Raw genomic sequence first — 25,048 nt, 5'->3', positions numbered from 1 at the left:
CCAGTGGTGGGATTCAGCCGGTTCTCTAGAACCGTCTCACGGAATTTTATGAGATCAGCGAACCGGTTAGCATTACTGGTTACTGTCAATGCCTTTTTGTAACAGAACAGGGTGAAAATTATGACTTTTGCGATGGAACCGGCTGACAAAAAAATTGAATTCCATCACTGGACCCCCCCCCCTCAAATGTGAAATATGACTAAAAAAAAAAAAACGTTTTAAAACAACAAATTGCAGTTTGGGATCGGGCCAGGTTGGGAATAATTTGAAAATTCAAATTTCCAGCGAAATCTGCATTCCCAACCAAACCCTAACCGGCTTCGTACAAGAGATCCGAAATAGAATTCGGTCAGCTATAACTAACTGCGGTTTGAGTGAAGCTCTGCAAAAGGTCACAACGTCATGATAACCCTGCGCTGGTGCGAGCGCACAAGTGTCCTCTCTTCCGTCTTGTCAAGTTTCGCCGGGCAATTAATTGCGTAATAGTTGTCTCTGGGGAACATGGCTACTGCAATTGTTAAGTGACCAACAATATGTTTTCAGGAGAATCAAAAATTGGAATATTCGACAATTTCTCTTTGAAGTTATTCATTTGTTGCAAGTACAACCTTACAACTAGTAGAAATCTAGGCAAGATTTGTGTCATGATAATAAATATCTTACTCGTTTCGGGCATTTATAATAGGTATTTCAAGGTCTGAGAATATGGTAAATTGATGTGATGACCTATCGAATGGTCCTGCTCCGTTTAATATCCACGGTGTCTCGTAGGCTTTCCACTCCTCAATATAAACAATTTTATCGACTCTTCCATGCGCAACGATCTCATCCTCGCATTCGTCCTTCTAACGATATTCGCACTAATCGGTGATTTCCCTACACCCTGTCCTATTTTTAAGATGTGACACTACACTTTAACTCCCGATTTGAATATAATTGCATTTTAATATCCATAACGTGGCGTATGGTATATACCAATTACATAACACATTTGTATAAATTAGAAATACTTTTATCTTTATCTTTAATAGCAAGATATCTGCCACCCCCGAAATTTGGAAACAACCCCCAACATGAAAAGCATGCTGGCACTAATTGTTCGAAGTAAGTTATAACGTGGCGTCAATTCGTCAATAAGGCAACATAATTAAATTATTTGACGTCATCTGCTTCTGAAATCAGCAATTATGGTGTCGATGACTTGATTGTCATTCGCGACTCTTCGTCAATTGCAGCCAAACATAGTGTGTCTGTAATACTATGTGACTCGATTTATTATTGTGTTTACAATGTTTCATTCACGGCAAAAAAAAATGAATCAGCCGTTAAGATGAGAGGGGTTATAGGGTGAGCTCGTTGCTCTGTTTGATGATTTAATTTTGAACATAAATAACACAAACATTCCACTTTTTCTTGACCTTTAATTTATTTATTTTTATGTACAACAACATTTATAATTTGTTTAGCCCCAAAATTATTTCTGAACTTAGGAATAAGGGGCACCAATATCAAAACTCGCTACGGGCAGCAGAAAAGTTTGGCCGTGGTCTTTTGTCGACTCGTCGGGAATAAATATGGGAATCTTTTCAACGACTGTGGTAGATAAAGAAGGGAATTTTCCGGGATATCTATCCTTCAATGATGACATAGCTATATACCCTGACATAGGCAAACAGCGGGCCGAATCCGGCCCGTTGGTAATTCAATCTGGCCGTTGGATGCTGCAACAACCAAACTAAAACCAAATTTTGATGTTTTAGCTGAAACATAACTCAAAGGAATTTGTTGACATTACAGTACAATCAAATTTAGTTTTGGCACAAGGCCTATTGTTTTCCACTTTTCCTCTTGCAACACTGTAAATATTGTCCATTGAAAGTAACTTTTTCCGTCACACTTACATGGCCCGTCAGTCCGCCCTGCCCACCCCTGATACATTCGTAAAATTTTACCGCAGATCAGTTTTGTGATCAGATGTTTTATTAACAAACAAATAAAACTCAAATGTTATTTATGTACAAAATATTCCTGATTTATTCAACTCCCACTCATATCATAAGTAATGACACCTATATTTAAAATATACAGCTTTCGATGACCAAATGGTACAGAGACATCACCAGTAACAAAGACCAGAGCACAAAATAATGTAATAATTTTTTTTACAAAGTTCATGCAAATTATACAGAAATCGGTAATTTTAGGACGTGTAGCATGCCGTTCGTGTGTTTCATTCTTCCATAGATATTCCGCCTTCCTATTATTATTAGGGAGGCGCGAATATTTGGATTGTATTACACAAGGCGCTTCAAATTTTAGGTTGTCGCTGCTGGATAACCAGCTTTGGTTACCCGCGGCGTCCCCTCCTCAGTAAATCTATGTGTACAAATTTTATTTCTATTAATTCTGTACGCTATTTTTCACTGGCTGGAAATTATTGAATCAAATTAAACTTGGTTATGACTATTAGCATTGATAGACAATGTCAACTCCTTATCTCCCTTAGTAAAAATAGATTACAGTTATTTATTGTCAAATTGTATTGTGGGGTGATTATCCTTTGTGAGGTATTGAGTAGCATTCGCCCTTTTTCATGTACACCTTAGACTTGACCTTTCGTTTCCTGGTTCAGAGGTCAAATTTCTCCAAATCATGAAGTTGGCCACCACGCACTAAACGGAAGGTCTATACAGAACGGGTTGTGTGCGAACTGGTATTGCAGATTGAGTCCGTACATCAACATCGATCTTGTGTCGAAATTGCATTCGTCTGCTGTTGTTCGCCTCTGGCATTCGTTAGCGGTGAAGTATTCCCTGAAACAGAAACAAAAAATGTTGGGTAATGGTGTCTCGTGCCTCCATCCTGAAGTAACTTTTTGCTTCTTTTTGTATTTGGTAATACACCCAAGATATTATAGAATAAGTGTTCAATTGAATACGCTTACACTTCTTTATTACACCAGAATAACCCACAGGTAGATAAGCAGCAACAAGCTTACAGCAACAAAACAAACTAGCGAGTGACGCAAGTCGCAACTACGACACGTTAACACCAGACAGAATAGCACAATCAAGTATTAGGGAAAAGACATTATTAGCCATTATCAACAGTATTGTTTATTCATGAGGTGTATTTTAGTATAGTGGGAAAATAAACTACTAATTATTGATGACAAACAGATAATGCGGATATTCCCCTTTGTTTTAACAAGCTCTCCATATTTTGGGTCGATCGGTTGAGCGATCAATGTAATTGACAAAATGTAACTGAAAATGAGCGAGAGTATTATAATATCAACTATGGGTATTACTTTCTCATATAAAATTGCTCAAAAGAATATCTTGAAGTGCTGAGAAGGAAATTACAAGCGCACTTAGCATTTTAAGCTGAATGTTCGGAATGGTGTGATATTCAAAAGAGAAACCAGTAGATATCGTCAACATCGACAAGGAAACGGACAGTAATGAAGATTTCATTGGGAGAAAGTTTTTGATGACGAAGTATTTGAAATGCCTTATTTTGATACGTACAATTGTTTCGGACAAAAAGCAAATCGAAGACTTACTTGCATAAGCTTTTATCTCCGTGTTTGAAATTGAAAATTCCTGCGAACGATCCCCCGCATTGTGTAAGTTGCTGAAAGTATTGCTTTGTACATTGGAGAGGCAACGAGCCGAGTGAGAACTCTGGGTAAACGAATGCCCCTTCTTCAAAACAGTATACCTGTATAATTATATATGTAGATTGAGATTATTTTATTTATTCGGCAAACAGATCGGAATTTCAATGTTGAAACTTCAGTGCTCCTGTAATATGTGTACCAAGATGGCGCGCAAACTGAACATAGTATGTGTACCAGGTCACGGTCGAGAATGTCCGCCATCTTGATGCACATACTACGGGAGCGCCGGAATTTCCGTGAACTTAGTTGATTATTTACGCTGTAACGCGTTACCAAGTTTTGACCATCAAGCAACAATTCGAATCAGCGTAAATTTCTTGTACATAACTGCTTCTTGTCAATCGCTTAGATACTTTAATAAATTATCATGTAATCTGTCATATATAATATAGGATTTATATATCTATCCCGGAGGAGGCCTATTTTCGTTTTATATTTTTCGACCGCAAACAAATATCTAATTCGATATTGTAACCTTGGATGTCGCTGCTTGATAAACAGCATTGGTTTTCCCGTGGCTTCCCTTTCCCATTGAAATGGGTGCTCAATTTTTTCAATTTAAATTTTGCATGTTATTTTTAACTGGATGGTACTAAATAAACTTGACTATCATTTATAATGCATTAAATTTGTTAAATGTATATTTTTTGCTTTATATTGCATTTTGGACAGCAAAAATAAATATCCTAATCTGAAAGACAAATGAAGCCTCGTACTCACTCGTTGTGTCTTGAATTTATTTCGGAGAGTGTCGGTAACGACTTCTTCAACTTCTTGCTTCGTCATGTCGTGAGAAGGAACACATTTCGTGGCCGCTGTTAGTAGGCAGGTTTCCAGTTCGAAGTAATGGGCACTGCAAGACAATTTAAATATAAATAGTTAGGATAGGATTTACATATTTATCCCAGGGGAGAAGAGAGCCGATAATAAGGCTTAACCATATGGCGAACCACAGCTTCTCGTCCGGTTATCAGTCCATGTCGGGGATGGGATTAGTTAGCCAGGTATTTGTTTTCAAATGCATGGACTTGAAGGTGGATGAAGCCCTAACCGACCAGCGGTTACGTGAACCAGCCTACGACGGCGAGGAGTCCAGCAATCCTCTCGCACATAATTAACCTCGCATGGAATTCGAACCCACGCAGTGTAATCAGAGGTGCAATGGCGAGCGTATACCCGCTTGGCACGAAGCGCCACACAGCCGAGCCAGTTGAATTGTCTTTGTCTAAAGAAGTCTGATATTTATCAGACGAAACGTTACAGAAATACATTTCTCTTAGTGTGCGACAAGACTCTTGAATCATTTAGATTAGATATCAGTGTCCTGACTTTGGAAAACTGCTCATGTTTTATCATAATGACCATTTTCATATTATGACACAACAATCGAAGAATCACCAACCAATCACAGCACTATAATGAAACCATTGCCAAGCCTGCGTGGCTCAGACTCAGTCCGAGTGTAGATGCATTTTAGTTCTGTCGTTTCTGGCTAAGGTTATATTTCGACGGGCGGATTCGTAAGGTTGTAGTGAGCGCTCTAGGTATGTGTACCAATATGGAGATAACTAATTTTGTTCACCTAGTTTACAACAAGTTGTGTAAAGGGGCGGAAACTTATGGGCAGGGGGTATATTTATTACTTGACTAACACAGACAGTCCAGAACTCGTAATAGAACTAATAAGCAAAATCAGAATGAAATTATGGCCCAACCCTAACCTGGTACACATAGTACGTGAGCACCTTGTAATGCATGGTCAATTAATCGGGAAATCCGATACGGGAAACTGACAGAGGAAAAGAACCACTTGAGAGAAACAGACTGAAAGGAAAAGAAGGTACGTACTTGCATTGTGTATTAGATCTGTGTTGCTTTAACATTGAGAAATAACTTCGAAGACATTTCTTTAGTCCTTGTGTGTATTCCATGAAATCACAGATAACATCTGGTCGTGCATGTGCTATTAATGTGGGAACAAACGGTTCTTCTTCTGTACTTTGTTGGCCAGGTTCCTCTGTGACAAAAATATTAGATTGGATATAACTCGCTGTAGAATGTTTAATTGTTTGCATCCGGTACCCACTTTTCACATGTCGAATAGCTTTTTACCGAACTCAAATATTATAACTCTGTCTATATGTCGCATTTTTTTCTTTTTATTAAAAACATCCACTACGCTAGCTTAATATCAAAAATACAACCTAAAGTAGACAATGATAACCCAAACAAAAATTTCCCACACGAAACACAAAAACTACTCTGCTTGTCACAGCCAAAACGTGGCAGACGATGCCTTCTTACCCTCACGTTTGGCGGCAATCATCATCAAACAGTGCAATAATCATTCATAAGGGTAAACCACACACGAAAAAATTCTATCACATATATATTTGCATTGCCCATTTGGGCGGATAAACGCGGTTTAGCATTCTTGTTCACTGTTCTAGATTGATCCCCAAAACAATCCATATAAATACAGGGTGTCAATCCCTTTACAATTTGAATTGCGTTATGAAGTCAGTTATCAATATATCTTAACCAGGTTTTTTATTTTATAATCGGTGAGTATGTTTACTTCATTTAATACATCTGTGAGGGCCAAATCAATATATGGTATCGATAAATTCCATTTGCAATTTAAAATTTTTCAAGACTTTATGGACACACTATACATAGTACCCGAACGATATTTTGGGTATACTATTTACTAGTGGTAGTAGCACTATTCAATTTAAATAAAATTATTGTAATTCGTAAAGAATACAGATGATCGAAAGTGTTAAATTTTTTTCATGACATTTCTCAACTATTTCGACAAGATTGTGAAGGTTTAAATATAAATTTATCGTACTCTAAATTAAATGAAGATTAGCAATTAAATTGAAGTGATTTATACTTTTATAGATTTCTATATGTGACCAATTGCCCTGCACGCGATTTCAGTAGGAATTCTACTCACTATTGACAGCCATAAAGCAACCGGCGTACATACCTGTAAAGTAGACAACTCCGTAGTTATTGGGTTTCTTATTTGTTTTTCCTTTTCTACGTCTGTGGCTTCGGGATCTGCCTTTGCCGCGTTTCTTGGTAACTCTTGCACTAGGTGGAAACCTCGGACTGGCTGGAAGTGAGGCTGGGTTTGTTGCGTCATGTAACTGTCCAGGCGCCAGAGAGAACTTAAAAATGAAAAGATGGACTATAAAATGATGACTAGTTAGAGTTAGACGCTGACTTAAGGATTGACAAAGCAAGAATAAAACGGAGGGATGGGTTTCGGTAGATTTGTTTCCCCCTTTTCTTAAACTATTTTTATTTTACTTTTGAGTGAGTTAAAAGAATAAAACGAAAGCGCATATTTCGATAGATTTATTTCCCTTTATTCTAATTTCTGTTTTACTTGCGAGGGAGTTCCATTCAATTTTGAATGGATTCTCTTACCCTTACCATGGACAAACATTGCCCGAGCGGAAAAATATAATCTCAAATTCTAACAAGACACGACAAACCGCTAACTATTAGGGATGGGCCGGGATTCGGATCCGGACTCGGATTCGAGTCGAATCCGGCATTTTTTGGACTCGGATTCGATTTCGAGTCCACGTCGTTTTTACCGAGTCCATAATCAATTCTGTTTTTACTAATTTACGCCTATGTTTGTACTTTTACCTCTTTAAATCCCACTACATACCTTAACTAGTAAAATTCAAAGTTAGCTCTGTAACAATATCCCTCGTGTGCATTATAAACACTCCTAATAAAACGACGACAAATATCCAGATAATATAACGCAAGTTAAAAACTATTGATCGCTTATAACAATGATGTTGCGCCAGTCGCCTTCAAACTATCTATTCTTTTCGGTATACATGTGGTACACAATAAAATATGTGTTAGCGCAATATTTTTGAGTTTTAGATTCGCGTAAAAATGAAACATGCCCTGAATCAACCCAATGGGGAATCTCATCAATACCTCTTTTAAATCGGGTTTACTACGTGCAATCCTTTCGCTAAAAAGGCAATGGAAAGCATGGAGAGTTTTAGAACGTTTAGATGAACTATTAAATTGCAAGCGGATGTACCACAATGTATTGACGACGAGTGGCATTTCTCTACCATATGCGCACGTGACATAGTAAATTCACGGCTAGAAATATCTGGAATTATGGGAAAGCATTGTAGTCAAAAGATTTTTTATTTTTCATATTAACATGTAAGAATATCTGAATAGCCGACCAGAATTGACGCAAGGTGGTGGGCTGGAAATCCAGTTCACAGCCAAGGCGCACATTGGCCCACGTTTACGTTTGTATCATGGCCGCCAAAAAGAGAAAAAGATATTATTAAAATGATTCAACAGCGATCTGCGGAACCATCAGGCAAAAATATGAGCTACGACGTATATTTGTGAGCGCACGATGCTGTAGCATGGTCAAAAACGTGTTTTTCTGCTTTTCTATTATGGCGTCACGGACTCGGCAGATTCGATTTGAGTCCTTGACCTATTACTCGGATTCGTCGAATCTCTGTAATGCCGGACTCGTCCCATCCCTACTAACTATACGTCCGAGTGCGGAGAAATGAAAATTTCGTAAAAAAACGAAATAATTGAATAATGAGGTTTGTTTTTCAAATCAATTATCATTCGTTCGTGAGATGTTAGAATTTTCACACAGCATCGCCGTTTCTCACCTCTCTAGTTTGCACTGGTCTATGGGCAGCAAGCACACGGAACAGGTCATTTGGATCTTCGAACTGACTACCGGTAAGAACTTCTCCAGTTGGTCCTTCTCTTATCCCAGTATTTGTCGGTTTTGTTGAATCTGGTGATCCTGGAGAGTAAAAAATTACTAAATGACTGAAAATTATTTATCCTTATATATTTGTATGTGAATGTTTAAAATGTTATTAAGACTGATGGGTTGCATAATATTCTTATACTTTGAAATAGAATTCCGTTTTGTTCATTGCGCAGGGTTTTCTATAAAAGTACCTAGAATAGAATAAACAGGCTGTGTCAGGGCTTTTAGAGAATCAGTTAACCTGCGGATATTTTTAGCTGTTAAATTTTGAGCTTGACCGGCGAGTGATTTGTGTATAGACGCCAAGCTAAGTAGGCAATAACAGTAGGCCCGGCAAAAAACAATTCGATTTTAGAAATTTTTTTTATTTGAAATATGAGTGTATAAAGAGAAATGCCTCATATAATATGGTTGACAACCTTTAGATAAATTGTTTAGGCAAAACAAACCTTTGCATTTATGAACTTTGATATCATCAATGGCGATGTATGCTCGCTTTGATTCCCCTCTTACAGCAGCAAATACCAGAGATCCGCGCAAGGCCTGAAATAAAAATAACTTGTCATAAAATTAACTGAATTACAGCAATAGATTGAAAACGTTTCTGTGACTATATATTTCACAAAAATAAGAAATCTAATGTCCTCGTTTACATTAGTACTCGTGTCAGAAATTTCTATTTTCGAATAGATTGATATATGTTTTTAATAATCATTCGAATATCTACAATCGAACCTCATTTGCGCAGCCATGTCAGCTGACAAAGAAGTAATTCTGATGTATTTTTAATAAAATGACATATAAAACTCTTTGTTTTACATTCTCAATCGTAAAGACAACGCTCTATCATTTTTCTCTTCAATGTCACAGTAAAGATTTATATAAACATGACTTCTTCCGCCTCTTGGAATGATTTATTCGAGAAGTTCCATTTAAAACACACATTTTTGAAATAATATTATTTGTCCTATTTAAATAATAAACATATTTTGTCTTTCCTAAACTCAAAAACTTGCTCAAACAACACAATCACATCAAATTCAGATGTTTTCCCCTTCTGAATGACGTTATGCGTCATTTTATCGCTTTAATTTTAATCATTTTCTCTCCTTACTTGTATTTCAATATGTTTATTTAGGACAAATACCAAGGGTTCTCAAATATCCGCCAAGGACTCTCAGAGTCGTGAAGATTTAAGGACACCCAATAAAAATAGACTTAACCCCATTTAAGTGTCAATTTCAACATTTCCGGCCATTAAGATCTGACATTTCAATTCAAATATATGTCAAGCATAATACGGAGATGAAAACATTCAATATAGGTTGGTCGAGTTGAACCCTCATAAATATACCTACATTTCATTAGGTGGCTAATTTTCCCACGGGGGACGGTCATAACAACCACATCTGAAAAAAAACATTTTTTAAAAATAAAGATCCCCCTTTAAGGAAGGAAATTTCAATCCAAATTTCTGCTGATATTTGGTATTTTACTGTGATGTTTATATATACTGTGCTATTTTTGTATTTTCCCGTGTTTATCGATTTGTTTGTGTTGTTTGATATAGACCAGGATGGTCTGGTGTAATAAACGAATTGAATTAAATTTAAGATATGTGCATGGGCTGTAAAATAGACTAGATTAAACTATCAAAAAGCTTCAAAACATCTACTAATTATGGACATCTATTACAAGGACAATATACAGCTCTTATGGGTTTAGCGCATGTGGAGTTGCTTGTAACTCTTCTATTGTTCTGCCCCTTTTTATTCGAGAGTTCGGGACTTTTATTTAAAATAAACTCATACAATGAAGTCCTGTCTTATATTATAAATTAAAAATGTTAAAAAACATGAAAGGGTTGTTTGATAAGTTTTTCGATGAATGTCCAATAATGCAGTGTTTCTCGACCTATGGGTCGCGACTCAAAACTGGGTCGCCTAAAAGTTTTCTTGGGTCGGTTGGGTTTCAATAAGAAACCTAAAGGTTACTAAAGTTACTGCTAAGTATTCTAAGCGTCGATTTCAAAAGCTCGCTGATGTCAAACACGTGCAGTTTTCTCACTTTAGAGTAATCTCTGCGGTAAATAAATGTTATATAAAATGGGTTGTGTTATATTAATCACCTAATTTTGGTCATAAAAGCACTACACGTTAGGTATTTGGGCATATCTCCGGGTTGCTATATTTTACAAAATCATTTTTTTTTAATTTGAGTCTCTTGAAAAAATGTTTGGAACCACTGCTATATTGTATGCACAATACTCGACCTCGCTCCAAATTGGAAATTAACCTTGTGTCAACCACATATTGACTTGATATCCTAATCTTGAGTGCGAAACCTATCTATATCTCTTTCTCAGTGACCCTTGCATTAATGTGGCTCTCAGATGTCTCACTTGTCGACAGCTAAGGCAAAGACTTCAAATAGCGAATAAAACCTTACGATCTGTTACGCGCCTAGAATGTCGGGGACTACATGAATCAAACAATTTGGGAAGACAAAGATTTTAGTTCTTATGGTCCCGAACTACGATTCCCAGACCAGTTGCACTTGACTATAAGTATGCGATTATTTCTGCATATAGAATTACAGTCGTATCTTATTTTAAACTGACATGACAAGCACCTGCATTTAAAGGTTTGAAATAGCGCAGTAAGACAAAAACTCGTTAATTGTGTCGTTTAGAAAATCACGCCAAAGGTTATGGAAATAAACCTTGAAAGCGATAAATTGATACATCTGTGAGGGCCAAAACAATATATGATATGGATATATTCCCTTTGTAATTCTAAAAAATTTCAAGATTCTATGTACACCTTTTATGGCGCTCCGGAAGTATTCGTACCAAGATGACGCATACCCTGAACCCTAGCCTGGCACACATATTATGTTCAGGTTGTGCGCCATCTTGGAACGAATACTTCGAGAGCACCCCTTATTGTCTCCGTGACTTTTAAAATATATAAATAGTAAGATTGGCAATAAATGGTGTTCTCAGACACTAGTAAAATCGCAGTCAATTTGCTTATCAAAATACTCGTAAAACCACATTTAAATCGCTAGAAAATTATAGGTTATGAAGACGTCAGAGTGCGTCACCGAGTCGAGTTTGTTTTTAAATATTGCTCGATGTTTCTATGGTTACTATGAACGTGCATTCCCGAATTACCGGAGACTATTTGTTGCTTTCGGGAGGTACCAGGTTCTCGTCTAACCTTGAAATTTCTAATAGCCTAGTTAGACCGTATCAGCTAGCGGATCCGGTCGAAAAACGTGGGTTCTCGAGAGTCCAGTGGGTTTAAAAAGCGTTTAAAGTTATGAAAAATCGCTACATATGATGAAGAAAATGTATTTTTTTACATTTTGAAGGTCGGGGTGTGTTCCGATCCTCGTGCTCAAGCCTCGATTAATCAGGCTACCAGGTCTGGTCGATAAAAAAACTTTTCATTCGGAGCTATCGTGTAAAACCCACCATAAAAATGGGCAATTTCAAAGCCTTTTATCATATTTCTGAAATATATGTTCATGTGCTTGAGACCAGTTCTGTCTATTTGCTCATAATAAAATGCCATTGTGCTCCATAATTTTCGTTTACAACTTTTATTATAGGTTTGAATGTTTGCGCACATCGATGATTCATCGTTCTGTTGAATCTTAGAATTATGAACTTTCTGTTCGTTCGAGTTGAACTTGAATGACCCTGGGGTATAATAGAATCGTTTAAATACGAATCATAATAGCGAAAGTACCGGAAACATAGCAATGAGTATAGTTTCGAGCTTATTTTGTACCAACGCTTTTTATATTAACTTCAAGCCAAGGCGGTCCATAATAAAAAACGTTGTTATATTGATCGATTTATTTAAATCATTTTTATTTAAAACACGGATATTATTATTATTAAGTTATCACTACAAACACCGGTTTGTACAAGTAGCCACTAATATATAAGTAGATACTATTTGTGGAAGGGTCATGATCATTTCGCTTCGGCATTGTACATCCAATTTATTACATCCTGGAAGATTTATGGCCTTGGAAGATATTTGACCTGGCCTGCGATTCAAACATAGTTAATTCCAGCGATCCAACCTCTGCTAGGACATTTGGATGAACTAAATTATTACTAAAGTATCCTTATTCTTGGTAATTTTCAATTCTGTCTTAGGGGCTTGGCGTTTGTGTCTGTGTGGGCGCTAATATCTGTCTGTTCGTCTAATCTTGTCATTTACCATAGGTGTTGTTTATGACATTCAAGACAACCTTCAAATAGCGACGCTGTGTTGTCAAAATATGATTTGTTGTACCAAAAACACCAGAGGCGCCATCGGTATTTTTCATAGTTATATTGCGGTTGCTGGTAACTGGGAATCTATTATAACACATTTGACATTAACGAAACTCTAGTATGACCAGCAAAACAATTTCGAGTATAGCAACTTTTTATCAAAATCGAAATTTTTCTATTTATATATATATTTAGTTATTTTGTACGCATTTCTGTGTATTCTATATTATAGAGAGTCCTTATAATCTTTTAAAATTGCAAAGGGAATGTATGGATACCTTATATTGTTTTGACCCCCACAAATGTAATGAATGAAGAATTAACAACAAACCTGGTTAAGATATATTGAGAACTGACTATGGAAATTGTAAAGGGACTTTATGGTCACCCTGTATGCCACGGTTCTTCAGCTAACATTTGAATAAATGAATAGTATCGTATAAGCAGGACAATGCGTCATGCAAACTAGTGACAACTCTCCTTTGTATATTGAACTTATTTTGCACAAAATATTTTGGGGAAGGGGGCTTCGGTATTGTAACGGTTTTTCAGGCCTAGATATTTTACTGATTTAAATAAATATTAAACCTGCATCACGCGATAAAGATAATTTCCGGCCAAATGGGGCTCAACTTTTTGAAACCAAAGAGCCCAGACCTCTGACTACAAAAAGATCGTTATGTGTCCTATATCACCACCATGTCGGATCTTCAAGTATGTGGTGTCTGGGCCGCATATTTTCGTGATCGTCGTCCGTTTTAACTTATAATTACCCATAATGAAGACTTTACGTCAGATCTTGTTAAGTTTCTGGTCGAGTTACAACTTAATTCCATATTGAATTACGTCGGCACGTGACAAACACTTCAAATACTTCAGGTTATTAGCCAGCGAAGCGCCGCCATACGAAATAGTAAATTAATGGTATAAAACAGGGGTGGGTAAGGTTTTTGGATCAGGGGCCAAACATTTTGCCCACCTAGATTGACGGGCCATGTAAGTGTGAAGTGAAAATTCACATTTTATGAACAATATTTCCAGTGTTACTTACAAAAGCAAAAGTGGAAAACAATAAGCCTCTTGTCAACACAAAATTTAATCGCAATCTCAACAAATTCCTTGAGCTATTTTTTTTTAACTAAAACATCAAAATTTGGTTTCAGTTTGAATGTGGCACCATCAGGCGGGCCAGATTGAATGAGCCAACGGGCCTGATTTGGCCCACGGGCCGTAGTTTGCCCATGTCTGGTATAAATATAATTGACCGTTTTAAATTTCAAAATGTTATTAAGAGGAAAAAATGTGACCGCTATCGTTAGAGGCCAATGCATGACACATTGAAATTATAACACAGTTTCTTATAACGTATTAAGACTCATCCTATGACAGGATAAATCCCATATGTTAAAGTAATATTTTCAAATTCTTCAGAAATAATTTTCGATTCAAGCAGGTAGTTTAAATGCTATATACGTGTTTCAGAAAATAGTTAATTACTTTTGCAATACCAGCGTAAATGTGTCACCAACAACAGTGATTCACATGCCAATGTTAAGGTCAAAGTGGTTTGTTTCGTTGTAAGAACAATAAGTGTATTCAACTATTCACAGGTGTGTAATTGCCATCTTTGATCTTTCTGATCTAAATTGCCAGTTTACGTAACCTCTCGTCAACGCCCTTCACTTTAACAGCCCACGAAATTTTATTTGAATATCTAATTTTTCAAAATTGCAAAGGGAAAATACTTGAACAATTACTGATTAAAAAACAACAAACCTGGTTAAGATATATTGAGAACTGACTTCATAACAAAATTGAAATTGTGAAGGGACTTTATGAACACCCTGTATATTTTACTAAAACAAAATTAAAAATACCAAGGAATTCTTCTTTTGTATTTTGATCCTCATTGTATATTTTACAAAAACCCCATATTTCTATCCTGATGAAAATGTTATGAAGAAACGACATAATGCATTTTTGTTGTATTTCCAGATAATTATCATTTTTTGAGTTATATTGAAATTTTGATATTTACTCACTTCCCAAATTGCTAAACTACAAAACAAATCTAAATATTTTCAAAGTTTTTTAAATCAACATTGTATTGATTAGAAACAGACCTCCACATTTGGTAAACAGAAATTATTTTCTCCATGGTTTTTATCAACTTCCGCCGATTAGTAACACAACTGTTTGTTTTAGTATTTACGGAATGGACGCGAGGATACTAATTATGTTAATTTTTCTTTTATTTTACTCTGTAAAAATGTTCATAATTATAGAGGTACTCAGCCTGTTCACCAGACGAGAACTTCAAATTGAGATGTTTCCGTGCAATACTGCTTTAAAACGTTTGTAACATATGCTGGTTGAATTTGTGGTTTTGTGGTATTGGAAGTGCCATAAAATGTCAGTTATTTTGTTTTAAATATACAAATGGACATACGTAAAATCATACTAAACAAGCAAAAATTACTTTTGTCTATCGTTGTACCACGAAGTACCATTTTAATGCTATTCAAATGGCCAATACTAATAATACCATTACCCATAATAATGTCGCTTTACAATTTCAATTTTGCTATGAAGTTGGTTCTTAATATATCTTAACCACGTTTGTTGATTTTTAATCAGTATTATGGAATGTCGAATCTCATGTTATTCACGGCTATCTCTATAGCGTGCAGAGATTGAAGCGTGATTTACCAGCATATAAAACGCTTTCAATCTTTATAACAAAATTTTTGATATTTTAACGGAAAGAACCGTTAGAATATTTCACAGAGCAGGGGCCATACTAAACCAGACATAAAAAGACAAAAATCGCCTATGACTGGTTTCTGCCCAATTAGTTCGACGAGCGAGCAAGCGGAATGCGTGGTATTTTATTGTCTGATAACATCTCCAACTGAGGCTATTTCTGTATGGGATTGTCCAGTGTACAATCAAAACATTGCTGAAATAATGAAATTTGAATTTAACTCAATGTTTATGCGAGGATTATACCAGAACTAATCCTTAGATATTTGTGCGATAAAATCTCAGATAAAATTCATGCTTCAAGTTTCAACTCTCACCTACACGAAATTTGATGAATAAATATAGGGTGTCCATAAAGTCATAATTTTTCAAAATTGCAAAGGGAAAATATTTAAACAATAACTGATTAAAAAACATCAAACCTGGTTAATTTACATTGAGAACTGACTTCATAACAAAATTGAAATTGAAAGGGACTTTATGGGGACCCTGTATTATTTTTGACGTAACACAGTGACCAATATTCACAGTACGCAATATATAAATAAGGGGGCGATACGGCTTTCCCATATTTAGCGGTATCGTGAGTTCTGAATACGATGAAAACAAATTCTCGTGATTTCTTAGCTTTTTATATACGTAACACAGTGATTGATCTTCACAGTACGCAATATATAAATGAGGGGGCGATGCGGCTTTCCAAACAAAGCGGTGTCGTTAGTTCTGAATACAATTAAAACATATTAGAACAACTATTTGAATCACTACAAAATTAGGATTATTAAAAAGACTTCTTTGCATTTCCCGTGACATTGCACACCGATATATATATACCCTGGCGAATGATCACAAAACAGTACAAGGTCGCCGGAGAATGTTTTAAAAGTTAAATTTCACAAAATGCGCATATTGTTTTGTTCATTGTTGCTATAGAGACGTCAGAAAAATTTGATGTTCAAAAGTCGAGTGAGACTTAACTCTGAACCTGGGGTTTGCAAGTAAATGCTCATACATAATATTCTTGTTAGAAATGTCTCGTCAGCGACAGAGACAAGTCAACAGAAAACCACAACATGGCGCTAAAATCAATTTTTATCGTCCGTACGTCTGACGCTTTGGCGTCTTTTAAGTTGACACTCGACAGTCAGTTTTTATTTGCTGTGGTAACCGTTATGTCACTAATAGCAATCTCTATCAGCAAGGTTTACCATAATATGCAATGCGTACACCTTTGTATTGTAAAACAACTTTTCGAAACCAGAAACGGCTGTAATCTCACGAAACCACTCGATTTTCAAGTGCAAAATGGGATTGGCTCCTCATAGTAACTATTCGTGAAATTTCGTTCAATTTATGTGTGAGCTTACATCGGCACGTTGATCTTTTGATGGGAAAATACTGTACAAGTATTGGCAAATCAAACACTAATAAAGATCACACTGGTCAGCCAGTAGTTACTTATCGAGTTTAATCGGTAAGTATGTTGATAGGTATTTGCCTGTCTGTCTGTTAGATGCACGCGATATCTCACGAAAGCGAGATGGAATCTGCTCTAGATTTTGCATGTGCATTCATCATATCTCGGACCAGAAGCCTATTGATTTTGGGCGAATTCTGTCGTATAATTAGCAAGTTATTAATTAATTAGTGATGGGACACAAGATGTCACTATGGAGAACGAGCGCTGTTTTGGGTGATCCCCCTAACTTTCGATCGATAGGTCTTCGGTCTCTGATCGATATTCTCGTTTATTATTTTACCGAAAATACAAAAGTGTACAAACAGTAAGGTAAAATGAAAATAATGTATTTCAGCGTGAAGGGAGACGTGATAAACAAGTAATGGTTATTGAGCAGCGTCACCTATAAGGGAGCGTCACCTAAATCTAACATTGATTAATACAAACATAAAAAGGTACTCCTGAAGTATGCGCACCAAGATGTCGCACAACCTAAACCCTAACCTGGTACACAACCTGAGTGCACCATCTTGGTGCGCATACTTCAGGAGGTCCAAAAAAAATTCGTACAATATTTACTAACAGAAGCCGACCTTTTAAGTACGTTTAAGCGAGATGTCCCCAATGTCTTTTGCAATCTAAATCAAATTATTACGAAGTCGAATAATCAATTTTTAATCTATAAAAAGACATCTAGTAAAATATCAGACGCTTTGCTCCATTTCTTACTGCTAGTAGCCAATTTGATTGTTCGAAAAAATTAGTCATTGGTTTATCGAATATAAGAATAATAGAGTGAGTATAATAACCATGTTACTCTGCGCAGTTTCAATCATTAATATCTTAAATTATATTGTTAGCCCACCAATATTCGCGTTAGCACTGATATCATGGCAATATTTTGAAAGATATGCGCAGATTTATATGGATAAAACTATTCGCGTCGCAAGAGACATTAAGTCTCAATGATAGACAAAATGGACTTTTGGACGCACTCATTTAATCCCCAAAATACACCCCCAATTACCCACTTAGGCCCCAAGTGCGCCGTGGGGTTAGCTTACACGAGACGTTGTTGACGATTCCTTCGCACGTGAGGGCGCGAAAAACCTTCTATTTACGCATTCACGCCCCTTTATGTCGTCATAATATCAGACCACCTGTCGCGAATTTAAACCATGCAAAACAAACAGCGCAGAATGGGTAACAAGAAGCACATTACTGTCATATATTTTAACGCTAATGTTGTTTTAGGCTACAGAAACCCATGAAAAATACGTGTTGGAACGTATTGATGGTATAATATTATTCGGAAGCCATTTTATGCGCCCGCATAGTACTAGAATTTTGCTTTAGATTTTTTTTTCGTTTGTATCTAGGCATGAGTAAATCCGACGAAACACTACTAAATTCTCAATTTCTGGTGTCCGAAAAAGTATTCATGATTCATTCATTTATTTGGTGGCTTATTTCAATTATCACTGAACAAAATATTTTGAAGCTCCTTATGCGGAGCTATTGACTTTGCAAGCTTCGAATCCTTCACTTTTCGGAAGACGTATGTTTTCAGATTGAACATTAAACTGTCCAGTATTGAATCCCATGTCTTTAATAATATATGACATTGTAATTAAATAGGTCAACGCTCTAGTTATTATAGCACGACATAGATTGAATATGGTCCAACAAAAAAGCAAAAAAGCGCCGTTTTAACTACTTGTTCTCCCTTAAAAATCGGCATTATGTAACCGCTGTCGTTGGGCAGCGGACCGCAAATTGCGACGGAAGCGCTTAGTTTTGAATTACTCGTACAATTCAAGTACAGTAGTGTAGACTTTCGCCTTCCTTTCTCATTTTTCAAGTCTATTTTGTTGCGAGACTTCACCAAAAACTTCCTATCTTTTGTGGAAATGTATTTTGTTAAACGCCTAGAATTTCGATTAACACTTGACATCCGGAACATTGCTGGGATTTTTTTGTTTTGTGACAAACTTAGTTAAGATCGCATTGTTCCCGTTGGCTTTATTATACGCACAAATTCTTAAGGATGTGCTTTATTTCAAAAATTCTACACTATTCGTGGTAAAAAGGCAAAATAAGATGAGACAATTTGCTAAATTTCAAGTTTCGCACGAAGATGGGAGAATGGTATGACAAAAGATATAACGTAACGGTATATCGGAAATTGAAACACCCGTTAGTTGACCATTAAAGTACCTATTAATTTGTTTTGAAGAACGACTGGTAGATCTTTATAATCTATTTTGTTATTTTGGCTGAAATAGTATTTTATAACCAAAGTGTTTGTAGTCATCCGCGAATCGTTATAACAAAGAACGCAGGGTTTTAAATTAAAAATTTCAAATTTCGAATTATTACAATTTTTTATGATTAGGCCTTTCTTATTCTAAAAAAAAACTCTTCTCATCGAAAAGACAGCGTAGCAAAAAAAAAACATGGTCATTGCGCTTGTCTAATAATCTATAATTTAGCAGACTGGCGACGAATTTTATTGAAACACGAAAGTAACAATATTTTCTTTCAGAATCGCTTCCCGCGTTGGCACGTATAATTTTATACCTCTCATTTTTCAAACCAATTTGAGTTCCATAGCGCACATTCTTTACTCTCAAATGTCGCGACATCTTGGAATCGGAGAAACTGTGCCCTACTGGGCCACAAAAAAGAAAAATTCAGAACCAGTGATTTCGACATTTTGAGAACATTAGTTCACCACTTACCACCTATGTTTATTATAAAACACTAGTTAATATAAATCAGGTGTCAAATTATTACCAATTTAAGTTTCATATTACACATTCTTTACACTTCTTCTGTAATTGGAAGTCGAGTATTTGATTGCAGGTTTCCGCGTTTTTTAATAAAACGTTCAGCGATAATTGGAAAGTTTTAAAAATAGTTAGAAGTATTTGATATTTTCCAGATCTCATCTAAACTAGGTCCAAATAAAAGACTGAATCTTACAAATACCATCATCTCGAATTTGGTATGTCAAAAGGAGATCGTCCAAAATGTGAGATAGTATTTTAAATTGCTGCGGCTTTTATCGTTATATGAATTTTTATTTGCTGGATCGGTATGTGCAAGTCGATAACCAAAAATTTTGCTTGATTTTATAGTGAGGAAAATTTCTTTGTCCTTGTTTATTAATAGTTCTTATTGTGCTTATAATTCTCGTTTATTATACAATGAAATTTAGTTAAACTTACAATTGGTATTACTATGGAAACCGGCAAAATTTTTGATTGTCATTGACTCATTACTATAAAATCGGGCGAAATTTTTTAGACACCCTGTATTTTTGTAACGTTCCACCTGTCAGACTCTAAACAGGCGTTATTCAACTGCGTAGAACTATATTTGCTAAGGTTTGAATAAGCAACTTTGAAGCAGTTTGGCGTTGGATAGACGAAATGTTATAGTATGGGATTTGCTTTTTGTGTGCAACGAGACCAAGTTAGTTCGTATGTTTTAAAATCTCTGAACAATGAAATGAAAACTAAGCTGTTTAGTCTCACCATTATTTAATATGGATACATTTGTAAAAAAATACTAAATCTCCACATCTGAACAAAATGAGAAATTGAATAATAAAACATTGTTCTTGCGATTGACGGATATAACTTATTTTTAATCATAGAATGTTAATCGTATTCAACCGTGGTATTTAATTGTTTGTGTCTATATTTATACTATTTATAAGATTACATGCCTTATTCATTAATCTTATACTTTATTTATTTTGGGATCTGTGCGCCTGTGTGGCAAACAGATTGAGACAGACAAACACATTCGTGCGGAACAGACTTTTCAAAATATATCATCTGTCTTTGTAGTCATTTGTGCAAATAAAATGCTATTTTATTGCTCGCGCTCAAATCACAATTTTGTACATTAATTATGTCGCATCCATGCTTTGAAATATAACACCGCCAACACGTTTATGGCTCCCGTTATGAATTATGTGGTGAGATGAAGAGAACGCACATATAAAAGACGTGGTAATATTAACTGTCATTTTATAGTAGTCAAGTCAATTCACAATCCGAGCAAATCAGATTGGACATAGCGTTTTCGGAGCCAATGACGCGATATACCTCATTCAAAGTAATCTAGCAAAATAGTCTTTAGAATTGTTCAAGCAATTCCCTTATTTTATGTTATTTAATAAAAGTTTGTAAAAATATTCCAAATTGATTTAGTATTCTTGAATTCTGTCTGACCCGTACTCAAGTTCAAACGCGTATCCTGCGAGAATGACGCGCTTTACAAATTTTACTTTCTGACCCATGATATTGATATTACGTCAATTTTTTTCTTCAATTTAATATTCTAAATGTTTCAATAAAAATTATCGAAATTGATTTGGTATTTTAGAATTCCGCCTGTCAAATACTCAATTTTGAACGCTATCTATCTCGGCGTATCCTACAAGATTGACGCGCCATGCAAAACATTGTTATGGCGGCATATTTTACTCTATGACTTATGACTTTTTATATTACAACGTCAACTTTTTTCTTCAATTTAATAATAAAAATACTCACTTCTCCCAGACTTCCTTTCGATAGCGGAACTGTAGCTTTTCTCCATTTATTCTTGCTCGTTCTTTCAGTCGAAATCCACAATGGTTTGGTTTCTTTCATTCCATTTGGAGAAAAGTAAACTACAACACAATATTTGATATAGTCAATTGGTATGTGGATTAGGGATTGATTTTTGGAAGGCATGGCAAAGTTTGAGTTTGTCGGTATTGGGGTCCGAGTCGCCTTTTCAAATTTGCCGAAGTTTGTGTCGGAATTAGATATTGTCGGTAGTTTGAATTTGAACTTTTAATATCGAGTTCGGGCATAAATTTCCAACTGCTCAAAATGCTTACTACATACACTAAGGCAGATTGTCGGCAATCTTTTGTTGCTCGCGGGCCAAAATTAAGGGTTGCAAGTCATTGACGGGCCGCACATATTTTTAGAAATTTGAAAACCGAACTTTTTATAATAAAAATCAAGCAGTGATACATCTCTCGAATTTGAATATTTTCGGCGCCATTGAACCCTTTGCACTTAGCATCAACTTTTCTGCGTTTTGTTGCCATTTTTTTAATTATAATTTCATTATGGACTCATTGAACAGGTGATTGTGAATTTTATACTTGTTAGATTATAATATAATTTAGTCTACATGTGTCTCACAATAAATTCTGTTACGTAAAGAATATAATCGTAAAAACAGCTGTTTTGTTACTATATTTCAGTGAAGCGTCGCGGGCCAGATCCGACCCGCGGGCCGTAGGTTGCCGACCCCTGCACTAAGGCTTTGCAATTAATTCAAGACAAGGTTTTATTAAACTAAGGTCGTGATAGACGAAATCTTTGAATAGCTGGAGCCAGGTGAAACTTTTCCCGACTGAATTTCCAAGGTATCAGAATGTGAGATAATTTGAATATGCTCAGGTAATTTTCATATTTCGTCATGTATCGCCATTAAAGTAATTACAGACTCCTTCTTTGAAAGTATGCGAACATACATTTATTCAGTTTTGGTGTACCCTTCAAGAAACCTATCTATATAAGAGCCGAAGCGTCATGTTGATGGTTTTAATCGAGAGCTTGTAACCTTGCTCTGAACCAACTTGTGTTATTGTTGTATCTCATATAGAAAATTTGTTCCATTTGTTTGTAAATTCCATTTACCTTTCAACATTGACCTTCCTTTCGGATACGATGTCTTTATTCCTTTGTTGACGTAATAAAACGTTACGCACATGTCGTCATAAACAGAAACAATCGGACTGACGAATTTTGAAGAGTGTCCTGCAGGACGACGACGAGCTTCGTAATACGCAAAATATCCACTTGGGCGAACTGAAAATAATCACAAAAGGGAATTCTAATTAGGTAAATATCCATTGTGAATTTTTACCCAATTTATATGGTCTCCATAAATCTTAAATTTTTTTTAAATTGTAAAGGGAATAATTTATCGTTATCATAAATTGTTTTGACCCTCTCAGTCACAGATGTAGTAAATGAAGTAAAAATACTTAAACCATTGAGAATTAAGAGATACAAACCTGGTTAAGCTATATCGAAAACTGACTTCATAACAAAATTGAACTGTAAAGAGGCTTTATGGGCACGACCATAGTGGTGAACTTATGCGGGAAATTAGGGAAATAACCGATTCGAAAAGACCCCGGTCTTTGTTAATAGGTTATCACTTTTGCCCTTGAACGTGGTCTTGAGGTGGGTATGGGCTAACTGCGCGGTTATTTGTGTTTTATTTACCCCAACCTGTGATTTAACTAAACCTGAGTTTCAGTAAATGTCAGGAATTTTCCCCTCGTATATATGACTTGTATTATATAGCAAAATTTCACGTGATTGAGAAATATTAAATATGTAAGCGTAAACGCCCGTACTGGAACAAACACGATATTGATATTCACATATACAAGACCTGCATTCGGCCAGTATTTGCGCTGTATAAAAGATATGATTGCTATTCAATCATCAACTCTTGGAATCTCAGTGGTGCACTCTTAATTTCAAATGACCACCTTTTCAATGCTTGCGAATTCAACAATGAGATGCTTGATTAGGGTAGTCATGTTCTCAATTTATTTCTTAAACTGTTTGATCCGCGCCCACCTTTGGGAAAGTTTACGAACTTCCCGCCCCGTTTTTGCTTTGAAAAAAGGCCAAATGCTTTTCATCACGCGTACTTTATTGTGACACTGAAAAAAGGGTCCTTGTGCACGCATATGAACAACATATTAATACATCATTATAAATCACAAGAAGCAAAATTGAGAGTTGCATAAAATTCAAAATTATTGAATTAGGTAAGCAAGAAAAAAGTCCACGTTTGTTCCTGGGCATCTTGTGACCTTTCGCGTCCTCCAGCTTAAGATCATAAACTTTGTCTAACTAACTTTGGCCCTAGAAATTTTGAAACATCAATAGACTTATACTGACCAATTTTTCCGTCTTTCGACACATTTTTTACTTTCCAATTTCCACGTAGCATTCCATCCCATCCTCTTGTATATCCACATTTAGTCGGCTTCACTCTTCCTAGTTCAGAAGATTCGAAACTGCAGTCTAATTTCTGATGGCTCGCGATGTTGACTGCATGGCAGATCGTTATTGTCCAAATTAATGACACAGAAAACATTAAGTATTTCGACATTTTTGTTTATATTCTTCAGGTATCTAGGTACTTATAACTATAACAAAATGAATTGAAAACATTTGAATAGAAAGAACGAAATGGCACTGGAAACACTAACAAATGGTGCAGCTATTTTTTCGTGTTATTTCCGCCATGAGTTTTTCCCTGATAATTTGGCGCCGGCCGAAAAAAAGTTTGGGAATCGCTGCACTGGGAGATGGTCACGATTGTATTATGAAGGATATTGTCAAATTTTGTTGTAAAATTGATTTGGTTTTGGGTAAACTGAGTATAAATGAATTTTGTAGCAAATAATGATTTTTGTTAAATTTAATTTGATTTTGGTAGTGATATCAGATAAACATATTCATAACAACAACCGTGAAACAACGCACTGAATAAATTAATCTCTCAAAATATTCCTCGGAATTTATTTTCTTCCTTCAATAAAGCGTGAATCAGAAACCACATCAATATCCTCTTATTTTTTATTTTTAAATTTGAGTCTGAAAACGATAAACTACTCGAGTGAATCTTCTAGTTCTCTCACCCCTTCGGAGCGAAATACAACAGTAATTGTAATCTAGCAACGGGTGTGGTAAAATAGGTCAAACCATTCATTTAGCAAATCCGTTTGTTAATGATCTTTTTCGGAAGACACTAAATACCACTTTAAAATTAATCTTGCAAATAGTGCACGACCCCTGAACTACAATTTATAAACATACCTCGCTACTGCTTTTTCTACTAATGCTGAATGTTTTCACGTTTTACTTTAATATTCAGTTTATATACACTTTCTTCAAAACAGGAATAATTAACCATCCGAACTGTTTTGTTATCGGTTGAACT

The 25,048-nt window shown here is 35.8% G+C and overlaps 1 protein-coding gene across 1 annotated transcript; it reads right to left on the bottom strand.

The window, feature by feature from the left end:
• Positions 1–1,958: 1,958 nt before the first annotated feature.
• LOC120339900 (uncharacterized) lies at positions 1,959–24,267 on the bottom strand. Its single transcript, XM_039408138.2, has 10 exons — positions 24,001–24,267; positions 22,717–22,887; positions 21,571–21,689; positions 8,936–9,029; positions 8,377–8,516; positions 6,678–6,861; positions 5,531–5,699; positions 4,403–4,535; positions 3,566–3,723; positions 1,959–2,813 (listed from the first exon to the last, which is right to left on the bottom strand). The coding sequence occupies exons 1-10, from the start codon at positions 24,212–24,214 to the stop codon at positions 2,651–2,653; spliced, it is 1,545 nt and encodes a 514-aa protein (XP_039264072.2). The 5' UTR covers positions 24,215–24,267; the 3' UTR covers positions 1,959–2,650.
• Positions 24,268–25,048: the final 781 nt, after the last annotated feature.

Source organism: Styela clava, chromosome 9, assembly GCF_964204865.1.
Source record: "Styela clava chromosome 9, kaStyClav1.hap1.2, whole genome shotgun sequence".
NCBI lineage: Eukaryota > Metazoa > Chordata > Ascidiacea > Stolidobranchia > Styelidae > Styela > Styela clava.
Note: the sequence above shows the minus strand (reverse complement) of the source record. Positions and strands in the feature narration are given on the sequence as shown.